This window comes from Ixodes scapularis, unplaced genomic scaffold, assembly GCF_016920785.2.
Source record: "Ixodes scapularis isolate PalLabHiFi unplaced genomic scaffold, ASM1692078v2 PGA_scaffold7__128_contigs__length_106722199, whole genome shotgun sequence".
In the NCBI taxonomy this organism is placed as follows: Eukaryota; Metazoa; Arthropoda; class Arachnida; order Ixodida; family Ixodidae; genus Ixodes; species Ixodes scapularis.
Genome location: NW_024609882.1, coordinates 19,663,631 through 19,677,356, shown reverse-complemented (window position 1 = coordinate 19,677,356; position 13,726 = coordinate 19,663,631). Strand labels below are relative to the sequence as shown.

Genomic DNA, 13,726 nt, shown 5'->3' with positions numbered 1-13,726 from the left:
ATACGACAAAATTCCGTCCATCGGGTCAACGGCTTACCGCAAGCAACGCCGGGAACTTTCTCAATTCGCCACGGCCGTCACTCGAAGAGACAAGCGTGCTTCTGTCCAATTTGATGTGCATGCGCGCTGCTGACGAGCTCTGACGCGCGGTTGGCGCAGGCACCCGGACGACATCGACCTGTGGAGCGGCGGCATCTCGGAGCGCACCCTGCCCGGGGGCATGATCGGCCCCACGTTCGCCTGCATCATCGCCAGGCAGTTCTCGAACCTCCGCCGGGGAGACCGCTTCTGGTTCGAGAACCCGGGTTTGCCGTCTTCCTTCACGCCCGGTGAGTCCCCCTCCGTCGTGCCGACCATAGACTCGTTTCAAAGCTGCGCGTGTCCTCCTCTGGACGCTGCGTCGATTATGCGGGGACGCCGTATTTCGGGCGTTCGCTCTGAGCAGGCATTGAACACGACTGCTGCGTCAGCGTGAACTCGGATTCAATAACACGCTTCTCGCAGGAAGCTATGCCCGGTACAATGTTGTGCCGCTTGATGCGGCTTTTGAAAAGGGCCAACAAGGTCTTAAAGGGGTACGGAAGCGAAACTTTAGTGCCTATTTCTTCGTGTCGACGTTGCACAGACACAAATCTTTCCTCCGTAAAAGCAAAAAAGAAAAAAAAACAATAAAATAAAATAAGTGAATAAACAAATAAAACAATTTTTTTAGTACCACCTGGTAGTCAGGGGGGGGGGGGGGGGGGGCGAACTTCTTTGGAATGTCTGACGTCACGGACCCATAAGTAGCAACGCCACGGCGCGGCTGTGTCCGATAGAGGCACCCGGGAACGCGTGGCGCTTGGCACACCTCTCATTCTAGCCAGACATGTAGGTAACGCGTTACTAATAACCAGTTACTTCTACCTGGTTACTTACTTCAGTAACGAGTACCGTATTTGGTTACTTTTAGAAAAGTAACCAGCAACGTACTTAGTCACTATGACAAGTAACGAGTAACGGTATTTCGTCCCTTTGGAAGAGTAACGTGTACAACTTAACGTTTAAACAGCCTCGTTTTAACTCTAACCTGAGTGTGCGTCTATTGCCACAAAGGGATGTGGGCATATCGAAAAACAGCTGAACAGTATGACAGACTAGCCACATTCATCGCTGAACTCGTCAGTCGAACTTTACTGCTGAAAATGCCCTTCGTCCAGCGAACACAATGAGGTTCGTTGGTTGAACCTTCTAGAATCGTCTGCAGAACAAATGTAAACCTGTAGGTTGCCAACAAGGGAAGGCACAGAACCTATGGTCCACTTCGAACCTTAGAAGCATAGAGAACAAAAGAGAGAGGGATATCCCAGATTCGCCAGCTCTTCCTGAAGCGCAACACTGCCGTTCCTTCGAGCATGTCAGTAGACCGACTCTTCATCGTCACCGGAAATGCATTTGCAAGGAAGCGGGGAAACAAAACTCATAAACACTTCGAGAGGCCGCTACTGCTTAAGTGCAACAACTGCTGGAAAGAAAACAATAAACCATGAAACAAAAACAGCTGTGTATTTGGTCGTCAAAGTAACGAGAAAAGTAACTCGTTACATTTGGGATCGTGTAACTCGATCCTTTTGAGATTCGGTAACGAGTCAGGTATTTTGTCACTTTTTGAGCGAGTAACGAGTAAAGGTATTTAGTGACTTTTTGGGGAGTAACGTGTACTAGTGTGGTTCTAGCACACCCATTCCACGGGTACTCCCACTCTGCGGGATTGTAACGCGTTGACGATAAAGCTCTCGCCACCAAGTTACGACGACCGTAATAACGGCACCCTTCGCCGTTTATGACTCCGTGAGACGTTGCGAGCGTGACGTCACGGTCAAACGTCCCGAGACGTATCGCGCCGCTTGAAACGCTCGCCATGGAGAATCCGGCGGCTGGAGCGAAAAATATGCAGAGAGCAAGTCGTCTGCCTTTTGCGCAGGAGTTCAGGTGACGTCAAAACGACGCCGAGCTCTTATTGGTCGATTGAAAAAAAAATAGTGGGTAGACCTCGAAGCATCTACCATCGAAATGTACTCCCTATTTTTTTTTTATTCGATCAGCCAATCAGAGCGCGGCGTCGTTCTGACGTCACCGCAACTCCTGCGCAAAAAGCAGACGACTTGCTCCCCGCATAACTATCCGCTGAAAATACAAGCGTCTGATTATCACTTACGAATCATATTGCACCAGTTTCGAAGTGTTTCGGGATATTTCAAATTTTGATTCCGTATCCCTTTAGAACGTATAAAAGCGCCGAAAACAACAAGGACGAAGACAAAGTAAGATCAACAACGCTGACGTTGCAGTAGGCGCACTCGCGTTCCGAGTGCGCCTTGTGTTTGTCTTACTTCGTTTTCGTCCTTGTTGTTTTCGACGCGTTTATACCTTCTAAGACCATGAACAAACTGGTCCAAGTAACCACTTTGCAGCGGGTCTACGAGGGAAACAAAAGAAAGATGTTTCTTTTTTTTATACCCTATCGTGTATTTATTTTTACAAAATAAAATTTTAGTCGCCCTCGAAGTACTCTCCGCCTAGTGTAATGCACTTGTCGATATGTTTTCCCAATGCTTAAAATACCGTTTAAACTCGTCAATTTGTATGCCTTTCATTGGTCCTACAGCTTTTTCTTTCACCTTTTCACGTAGGCAATCTGTTTCCCCTTGGGATTTTTTTTTCACCCGGGGAAACAAAGAAAGTCTCATGGGACGAGGTCGGGTGAGTAGGTAAGTGGGGCACTGGAGCCAAGCCGTCTTTGGTAAAAGTCTGCTGAACACTCAAAGCGGTGTGGTCCGAATGACAACCTGAGTTGTGACGAGACTGGTTTGTCCACCATGACAACGTGCCTGCCGCGCCGCGCTTTGAGGTTAGCAGTTTTAGACCAAAAATGGCATGATTCCTGTACCCCACCCTTCTCATATACCTCGTCCCGTGAAACGTTTTTGTTGTTTCCCCGAATGGAAAAAAAAAAGTTATTAAAGGAAAAGGGTGTACGAATGTGGAAGAGGCGAAACAAAAACCGCCAGAAGCGCTGAAATGCATTAAAATCGACGAGTTTAAATACTATATTGAACAATGGAAGAAACGTTTCGACAAGTGCCTTGTATTAGGCAGAGACGTAGATTTGAGCGTGTCAAAATAAATACACGATTTCGCAAAACATGTATTTCGTCGTTTTTTTTTACTCCCCTTGGTATTAAAATTGGGGTTTACATTTAAATAACTACTCGACTACCCCACTGAGTGCATGACACATTTAGGAGCTGTATGATTTTTAACTCTAACGCGCGACAACTTTGTAAATTTTACCGAGTTTCATCATCACACATTTTACAACGAAGCTGTTTATGGCTAGGGTTCCGTGGATTTCTCACGTGCGTCAACAAAAACTCAGGTCCCGAATTTCATGCAAAATCACTTAATTCCACGCAAAAGATTATAAGTCTCATCACTTTGATATGCATTTTCAGTAGATTAGTTTTCAATAGGCACCATTTTCAAAATCAATAGACTCTCGGGTAGACAATAGACGCATCTCAATGATTGGCCGCCATGCGACCCGCATCGGCCCTGTCAACGCTTGCACCGCCCTCTCTTTGTCGTCGTTCCAAGCGCTCGCGTGCCTAGTTTCCTTCCGCTCTCCTGGGGTGGCGGTCCCGTCGCGCGTGTCTAGTTTCCTCCGGCTCCTCGGGGCGGGGAAAGCCGTTCACGCGAATGTACATAAAAACAACAACAACAGAAAGACAGGTCGCCGTTCTCTATTTTCATTTTAACTTCTCTCGTCGTAATGGAGATGCCGCGTATAGTCCGGACTCCCGAAGAGCAACGCGCATTCGAAGAGCAACGGCGGGAGCGGCAACGAGAATGTCAGCGGCGGCGGTGGGCGGCAAACACCACCGATGAAGATCGTGCACAAAATGCCAAGCACAAGCGCAGACAATAAATGCGTTCGTAACTTTGTTTAAAATTCTGTGACACGTCTTTGTCGTGGGCTAAACATCTTCGCTGGTCATCTACCTCCACGGAGTGGAATGGCTCATGTTTGATTGGCACACGAATAGGCGTGAATCCTGTCAGTGCAGGATGTAATATGACACGAATGAGATTCCACACTAAAAAAAGTATGTGCGTCTACTTTCACGCACACCACTCTGAGAGCCAATCAGCGCAACTTACGGAGGCAGCTTGGCGAATGACGATGCCGAAACATATGTTTAGACCAAAAAACGCAGACTGAGTTGTTACATTAAGCAATGCACAACGTCACGCTTGCATTGCTTAATGTCACAACTCAGACTGAGTTTTAGGTCTAAACATATGTTTCGGGATTGTCATTTGCCGAGCTGCCTCCGTAAGTTGCGCTGATTGGCTCTCAGAGTGGTGTGCGTGAAAGTAGACGCACAGACTTTTTTTAGTGTGCAGATGCATCACCGAAACGTTTACGGAACTTGAATTCATAGATAAGTTCCTCTTATCTTGTCGAAAATATGAGGTCTCACACCATCGCCTGCTGGAACGGCCTCTTTCGAGGATTGATGTTTCCTTTATTGGTTGCGAACCTCATTTCTTTTAGCGAAATTACACGGAGGAATGCTCATAGTATGGTGCGTAACGCTGTTCACAAATTTATTATACCACCTAGACATATATCTTGTTAAGCCTCACCGAACTCGCTAATGACCTCAAGCTTTATGTATTCAACATTAACGCAAAAATAACACATGATCTAATCATCTAAATCCTTGACAAATCCCCTCTTTCGGTAAGTTCTAGAAGCTTCTGAAAACGTCAACAATAACAACAAAATACCGGTACCCCTTCTTTTTCGCGGGTCTTTTATATTTTGTTGTGAAGTATTAAGCATTATTAAGCACTCTAAGCGAAAGAAGACAGGAGTACCATGGTCATCTTTTGCATTCAACCGCAATAATACCCTATCAGAATACGTTTTCTTTTTCTTTTTTGAAGGCGTTACATTGGGATCTCATTCAGTGTATAGTATTGCATTTTACCATGTGCTTCTTTTTCATTGGCTGGTTCAAGCATCCCTGTAACTTATATATGCTTATGCCTTATACCTGAATAAATAAATACATAAATAGGATAATCTGCGACGTTGTGATAGTCAGTTAATGTGGCATAATTCATTAACTTCCTTCGCGCGGTCAGATATATTATGATTCTTGCTCTTTCTAATTTTTTTCCGGCGATTTTATATGTAAAGAGTGAATCCGTCTTTAATATATAAGAATAAATCCCATTTTAATTTCGCAGACACGAATGCATGATTCGAGACGGTGTCAAAGTGAAACGCCATAATGCAGGAGTCCTCAGGATAAACAGAAGGGGGTGACAGTAGGAGCACCATTAGCCACAAACGGCGACTAACTATTGCAATATCTTCATTGTATTTTTTCACCTCCTTCCTGGCGAACAGAGCAGCTGCAGGAGATCCGAAAAGCGACACAGTCCAAAATCATCTGCGAGAACGGCGACGACATTCCCACCATCCAGCTCTGGGTGATGAGGCTGCCCCATCGGATCTAGTGAGTGCCACGGGAAACAGTCACTAGCTCACTATCTTCATCTTCATCACGCGAATGCGTAGACGTTGGCTCTGTCTACGTTCGCGGCTTCCTCAGTCATGACAAGGAAAAAAAAAAAAAAAAAAAAAACGAAGCTGAGAGTGAAAGCGACACTTGAAGTAAAAGGTAGAAGAAGAGGTGGATGTCGCGACGTCTTTTGTGTTCTTATGGTGATCTTTTAGGGTTTAGTTGTGAAAAAAAGGTTTCCCGTTTACTCTCTTCCAGTTTTGTTTGACATTAATGACTATTTAAGAACGTTTTGGGAAATACATTTTTCGGCTACGTAAATTGAGACTTTCAGTGTATGTGTCGCTTTTAGCCGCAGTCTCGGTTTCTTTTATTGTCATCCTTGATATTTACCAGCTGGTTTGCGCCCTTACATTCAGTTCATTCCTTTATCCATGTTTTCTTTTTGTTTTGTTTTTTCGCTGTTTTATATAAATCAGTACCGACCAGCGCAGTCTTCAACGTTTTTGCTGTCTATGTTGTTCCGGCTGTTCCGTTTCTCCTCACTGCAACTTCTCACTGACAGACAGTACACACCATAAAATACACAAAAAGAAATGAAAGGGCGAAAGGGGGGACTGAACACGAGTGCAGCGTCAGTGTTCGTCTGGGACACGTTTCCTCCCTGAGTGAGCACGAGCCCTAGATGGACCTTTACGCAGCACTCGTGCTTAGTTTGCGCACCGCTCTGACCTCTGATATGATGTAACGTGGTAAATTCAGCACTACACGCTTTTTATCTAGCGGAGTATACCTGTGGAAACAGGCCTCTTCCTAAAAACATATTTTCCACCCTAGCAAAAAAAAAAAAAAAAAAAAACTGCAAAAAGAAGTTTTGCAACAAGATACGTCACTTTTGGTTCGGAGCAGTTAACTCCAGGTATGACAGTATCCCAGGTAGCACAGTTCTTTAAAGCAAACTTTTTTTTTTTCTGGGAATTTTAGGTTTTCAAGAGCCCAAAGAAACTTAGAGCCAAACTTGACATTCTTTGTCCAGAGTCTGGTTATCTTAGTTTTGATCCGCCAAACAAGTGCCAAAGCTTTACTTCAACACTAAGCAACACTATCAGCTTTACTGCTGTCATCAGGCACCTTTGAGCCTAAATCACCAAACACTAGCCCGAGTTAGTCTTACGCACTTCAGGTTGTTTTGTTTTCATGTGGAAACGTTGCGCCTGAGTTGCTAGACAGTTGCCCGACTTAAGCTTCGCTGTTGGCTCTTCGGTTTATACATCTTTGGCAGAAGTCTGACTCTGGGGTAATTATGTAACGTGCCAATCCCCCCTCCCCACACACACACACAAAAAAAAATAATTTTGGCACTTTTTAGCGTCTTGGAGTAATACTGTATTAGGCCCAATAATGGCCCCTATAGGATTGCCAAGCGTGTACCAAAGTTAGGCGTTTCTTTGGCGTGCTACTTAGGACAGGTCTGTTTCTGGACCATTTGTGTGTACTGACCCCTCTTCGCGTGTAACTGTGAGCATCTCAAGTGGAGGCAACACAAACCCCCGTTTCGCAGCAACCCGAGGTTCCGTTGCGAGGACATCCCGGGCATCGACCTCCGGTACTGGCAAGAAGATCCCATCCACGGCGGATACTCCTTCAGGAAATGACCAACGCAACACGTCGCCCTTTCCAGTCACAAAGTCGCCAGCTGCCCATGCAAGGGACACTTGTCATCGAGCACAAGGACTGCGCAAGAACGCCACCCCGGACGTCGCCGTCCCTTGGACGCAGCCTGCCTCTTTCTTGTACAGTTCTTTCCGCGGGGACATCCGAGGGGTACAGTGGAAGCACACGGCACGAGGTCTCGACCGGTGTTTCGTTTCCTCGCAGGGTAGCGGTGCTTAAGCTTTCAACCAGTACCGAGCAAAACAACAACAAAAACATTAAAACTGCAGGTCTAATTACCCTTAATTACAAGTAAACGCCCTTACCTTAAATACCAAGAAAACCTGACGTAGAGAGTAAAAAGGGAAAAAAAATATTAGGTGGGCGATCTTTCAGGGGTGGGCGTTTGTTCGAGATAGTTGATCTAATGAGATCACTATTTTAAGCGCATCCGTCAGATGGCGACATTTTTAGAGTTAGCGCTGGTACAATCTCGTATGAACGTTCGTGTTCATTCATATGGACGCCTAAAACAATCTCTCTATATAATATATATATGAAAGCATTCAAGAGAAATTGGCATTAGTTTTTTAAAACAGCTCGCGCTAGGTGAGGAACCAAGTACGCCACACCTTGCACATTGTGTCTTGTGGCAGAATGTACCGAATTATGTATTACACCACTTGATTGAATGGAGAAGCGAAACGTTTGTTTCAAAAATGAAGTTCTCAGCCGTGACATTTTTTGAAAATTTATATATTAATTAGTTTACATATGAAAGCACAACCTTGCGGTAATGTTCCTAAAAAATCAAGTATTTCTAGCGCCAGGCACATGAAAAACAAAATTATTTTTCGTTGATGTAGTTGTAGCACATGACGATGAAGTTTGAAGGAGCTCTAGCTGCTTTCCAGCTATACTCGGGTTTGTTGGCATGCTAAGCAGATAGTCAACCACTGTTAAGGTCACGCGTCACGGAATGTGAGTGTTGCTTTGACTGGGAGAGGGTCAAAGGGAAGGAACGTGATATATCAAAGATGAAGACGGCAAACATCTTTACTCAGGTCAGTTTCGAATGTTACACGGCGGAGGGAAGGGCAGCTAAACAAGTTAGAACCAGGAGCATATGATCTTCACTGGTCGAGACTTCGAGCCTGGCTATCGTCTGTCCGAGATACTGTTTGTGGCCTATCCCAACTAGCACGACAAACAGCATTTTTGTTTGTCAGCATAACGGAACGAGCTTTTTGCAACTCGATCAACCTTACGCCGTGTTGGCCAGCATGTTGTTCTGTGACTATTTGGTGGGATCGAGTATGTGTGGCAGTAACATGTCGCTGTCATGTTTTCTAACTGCGCTTTATTTTTTATATTTTTGTTACTTCAGAAGTACGAGCTTCTTACTCAGCAACCTTTTACTCCCGTGAACGTTCCGTCTTGAAATACACACTCGCCAAGTCTGTCCGCGTTGAACTTCACTGTCTTTATGTAGCGCGAACAATCTCAGGGTATACAGATAGGATGTGTAGTTTATGAGCCGAGTCCCACTGGGCAAATATACGATCAACCTTGTTGACCGACGCGACAAAAGCGCCTTGTCGGCAGCCGTTGAAGCGCCTTCGTGCCACCAACAAGCGGCCCACATCGTGACCGAGTTGACAAAGAGGTGGTGTCCTCATGCCTCCAAATAATGTTGGTGGCATGCTTGCATGTATGCGAGCATGCCACCACGAGGCTTCCGCTTTGGTACGAGCGGGCGGAAGGGGAGAAGGTTAGCTTTAGCGAACAACTTTACAAAAATGACGTTTCAGGAAAAGACGCTCGAGGATTTTAGTCACAGGCACGAGCAACACGTTTTGTCGACAACAACACTGATTCCAAAGCTAATGTTTTTGAACTTTTTTGGAGCGAAAATTCCTGAAAACTGGACGTATCAAGACCAGGTCCTTGTTTATCATCGGAAAGCGGTGAAACCTCGACACGGAGACTCGGAGCTAGTGTGCCTGAATATTGGAAGTGTCCTTACTCTACTTTGCCTCAGCCCTCCCTCCTCTTCTACCAACCTTGTTCCCACATTTTCTTCATCTTCTCTGGCCTTGCCTGTTTCACTCCTTCCCACCCCCCTTTTTTTTTTTTTTCTTTTTTCACCGTCAGTGGCAGTCAAGCGACAGAACTCAGTGACAAAACTTATGGTTTGTTTATTCTGTCTTTCTCTCAACACCGCTACTAACACTGCTAGGCCAAAGCTTCCACGGTACACATCGCGACAATGTTAGCGCGAACACGACATCGGCGCATTTTCGCATTTTACTTCTAAACAGTATTAGCGAGCACGAAATTTCATCGCTTATATATAAAGAGCTAAATGAGCTCTTTCCGTAGCAATAATAACTTGGATGACATCTCTTGGTTTCAAAGAGATAAACTGGAACAACCGGCGATCGCTTGTTCGCGTTAACAGTGTCGCGCTCTGTACGTGAGGTGTGTTGCGTTAGATTAACCTGTTTCTGGAACATTTGCACACCTTTTATTTCTGAGGGAATGTGAAATGACGGATGAAATCAATGACAATCGCCGTTGCCACCCTAAAAGACAATCACTTTGTTTGAAGAAGCGTATATTATTACCATTAACGTTGGCCATGTTCCAAAGTAACATCATCTGAGCCAAAAAGCAAAATGTCGTACCTTGACGTTTCCACACTGCGCAAGCCTAAAAACGCTTTGCCGCACTGTCAGGTGTCGATCGTGCAAGTCAAAAAACAGTTATCGCCGGCACTTTTTCTTCCCTTCACGCAACATCGCAGCTCCTAGTGCAAGTCGCTGAACTCCAGCCTAAGAAGGGGCCCACAAAATACCTGACCTATCCCTAATTTACTACCACCCCTCACAAAAATGATCAATGAGTTTCTATTGAGTTTCTACTGCATTCTTATAAAATACATTAGAAACTCAATAGAAACTCATTGATCATTTTCCTAAGGGACCGAACAGAGCAAATCTAAGCGAGTAAGCAGAACTAAACTAAGCATATCGAACTAGAAATTTCAAGTTTTCATTTGATCCGTACAAACTTTTAAGCTTACGTTGGTACGAGCAGAACCCGTAGTTGAAACTATCAACGCGTTTTAGTACCGCTTCTGAGAACGTCGTTTTTTAAAGAAATCGGCACAAAGCGTCATTCTCTCAAACGTTGTTCTCTATGGTTCAACACCTCTACCTCCTGCCCTCAGTTCTCAAACCTTTTCTTCAGTGCGCACCCCTTGGCGGTTCTCCAAAGATACCCGATTCGCAGAGAGCCCCCCTTTCTTTTTCCGTCTCAATTCCTGCTTTTCACTTGGTTGTTGTTCTCTTTAGCGGGTCACCCTTTAAACGCTCTGATGTAGCGCCACAATTCATTTCGCTCTTAATCAAGTTGAGAGTTTAGAAAGAAATTAACTTTCACTAACTGAATGCCGGGATGGAAGCCGTAGATCAAAGGTGGTTCTTCAATCAACGACAGCTGATGGCAGCGTTGCGAGCGACCATGGCAACCCGTATAAATAAATAAATAAATAAAGAATGTGCCTTGCCAAATGCGATTTCAGCGTAGACATGGTACAACGCGACCCTTTTATAGAACCTTATAGAACTTCAAATGATGTGAAAGAAGTATGGAATAGAACTTTTGTAATAAAGACTTCCCTTATTTTTGTGTTGTACCATCTCGCAAGCGTCGTTTCTTTTATGTTTACTCTTTCTGATATTTTTTGTAAGGGCGTGATTTGCTTGGACGCTCAATCCCAGAAAAGAAAATGTGTTTCTGTTTACCATTTTCGCCAACCTACCACGCAAATGCCGCTGGGTAAACAGCAACATGTTGTAAGGTGAACGTACCTCTTGGTGTGTCTTGTGAAAGGTGAGTCTGAGCATGTTCTACGCAACATATTACAACAAAGTGTTACTGAACGCAAAAATGTGACTATAGGAAGTATTCACTGGACGCCATATTTGTGGGTGCTGTTTAGAGCGCATGCTCCGAACGAGCTCACATCAATAGGCTGCTAAGACCGCCACTCTTGATGGTGCGGAATGCACGTTGTGAAAGAACTGCGGAAGCTCGCCATCAGCACGCGCTCAGCATTCGCGCACACAGCCATGGCCGCCATGTGAATACTCCCTATAGAGATAACAACCAACAGTGTTACTTTAAACGAACAACGGCTCTATAGCTGGAGTTGCTCACCTTGCGCGGTCAAGGAAGCAAATCGGCTGAGAGTGAGGGGTGAGTACACAAACCGACTCTGACTGTAAAGGGTCGGTCCATCTATTTATCATATGCGATATGCATGTATAAGATGGAAGTCTTACACCGGTGTAATTTTTGGCGTCCTATACAAGTTTACTCGCAAGAAAAATCGGTTACCAATATAACAAAACGCGAGCCACCAAAGTGTGTATTAGAAGAAATCTCGGAACAAAGACACACCTTCCCGTCGGTGGTAAAACTCACTCTCAAGATATAGCAGCTACACGGTCTTTCGGCGCATAGTTTGACCGTGCGAACAACGATTAGAGAAAACAGAGCGATGTTAAAAAGAAAAGAACACTCCCGTTCACTTTGGAAACAAAGTGAACGGGAGTGTTCCTTCGTTCTTAAGGTTCCTGGGCCATGCCAGTATGGCACCCGTGAATTAGGCAATTACCCAGTTCCCTAAAAGTTCCAAAAAAGTAGTTTTCATGCATGGATCAAATACCAACTGTCTGGGAGAAGGAATAACCGTGGTTTTCTCACATCGAAAATATGCTACGCATCGCGGAACGATCATGTCTCCGTCCAAATGTAGTGCTAGCAGTGCGGATGCGGATCCTGTCTCTAACTCAAGATCTGTAAGCAATTTTCGAGAAAGTGAGAAGATGGAAAAACGGGGTAGCAGGCACCGTTTATCCGTTTTTATTCACGGGATTAGTAAGCCATCATTTCTGCGCGGAATATTTCAGAAGATAGCCTATACGCGGCGAGAAGTTTTAGTATCGGCGCCTGTTGGAATTTCTCCAAAACCCAGAGTGAGGGTACTTCAACTTCCCCTGCTGGTGCAAGCACGTGCAATGCTAAGCTTCCACGCACCAAGAAAATTAAAAATATAACCACGTGGGTAGCACGTGCACTACCCATAGTAAGGAAAGCAGAAGCGCCCCAAGCGAGCTACTCAACGGGAATGACTGGAATTTGTGAATGGCAAGTTCTGACACTTTGGCAGGAGACTGAGGACTCCGCGACACGTAGTTAATCTTTGCGGTGAGATAAAAACACGGTTCTTTTTCCTCCCAAACACCCAATATTACGGGATATTAACACGCTCACGCACAGAACAAACGCACAAACACACACACACACACAAATGCGCGCACGCACACATATACACACGCACGTAAGCACACAGAACAAACACGCACGCACGCGCACAGAACGAACACACACGCACGCACGTACACAGAACACACGCACCCACACACACCAATGTGTCTGCCCACGCGTACACAATGTGCGTCCACTTTTTTTTGTTTTTTTTGTTACGGTCGGTTGTGGAACTTCGCGGGCATGACAAATGGTCCTGCACTTGCCTCCCAGTCGCCTGTCACATTCGTGTAAGTGCGGCTTACGTTTCACGGCTCGTTGGCATGCATTCGGAACGCTCCTCTTGCCGTGCGCTCCCTTTGCTAAATGAGCCACGAAGACGAGCAGCCCGCCACCAAGCGGCGCAGCCCTATGCAAAAGAAGCGAGGAGAAAAACGCGTTCACGCCGCGCGCAGTTGGAGGCCACACCGGAAGATGGCGCCCCATTACCGCGCGACGCGTACAGAGAGCCAAAATTTAAGAGAGGCGGTAACTCCAACCATGAAATTACGAAATTCCATGAAGCTACGAAATTCCATCACGACCGGGTCACCAATTGTAGTGACACAAGAATTGGCCGACCGACTGTTACGATACGAAAAGCATTTATAGAATCGCCCGTGGTCTCGCAGTCTGTCCTCGTAGCTCGAGCGCTGTGAGCGCGAGCTCTTGCGCCGGCATGGTTGTCCCGGCATGTGAATCATAGAATGCACGCTACGAGCGTTTGCAATTTAATGGCGGACGAGCCTCTTGCGCAGATTTATTTATTTATTTATTTATTTACCCTAAAAACTCGGGCATTACATGGGGAGAGGGGGGGGGGGGGGGCAATCATACACAAAGGGAGTGCACTTCGTGACAAAGAGATGATGACGTTGTCGCAACATATAGTAACAGAAAAAAAAAGCTTACAGAAAACTAGGCAAGCAAAAACTACATACATTTTTTTTCCCTTTGCTTTGCGGGTCGCAAGTGCTCCTGCGTTTCCGTTGTCGCGTGATAAGAAGAAAATCGGCCGGAAAGGCAGGGATGCTCGCAAACGATCCCCACTTTTGACTCCTTCTTGCAGCCTGTATTGCAAACGCGGACCATAAACCATGTTACCCCGATCCAGAAGTCGG

General features: G+C 45.6%; 1 protein-coding gene across 1 annotated transcript in view; it reads left to right on the top strand.

The window, feature by feature from the left end:
• The window catches only part of LOC8027499 (peroxidase-like), a 139,537-nt gene extending 132,306 nt beyond the window's left edge, over positions 1 to 7,231 (top strand). The window contains exons 14-16 of the mRNA XM_042286353.1: positions 160 to 329; positions 5,462 to 5,570; positions 7,138 to 7,231. Of these exons, the coding sequence (XP_042142287.1) occupies positions 160 to 329; positions 5,462 to 5,570; positions 7,138 to 7,231 (373 nt within the window). The remainder of the gene's footprint in view (positions 1 to 159; positions 330 to 5,461; positions 5,571 to 7,137) is intronic.
• The last annotated feature ends 6,495 nt before the right edge of the window (positions 7,232 to 13,726 follow it).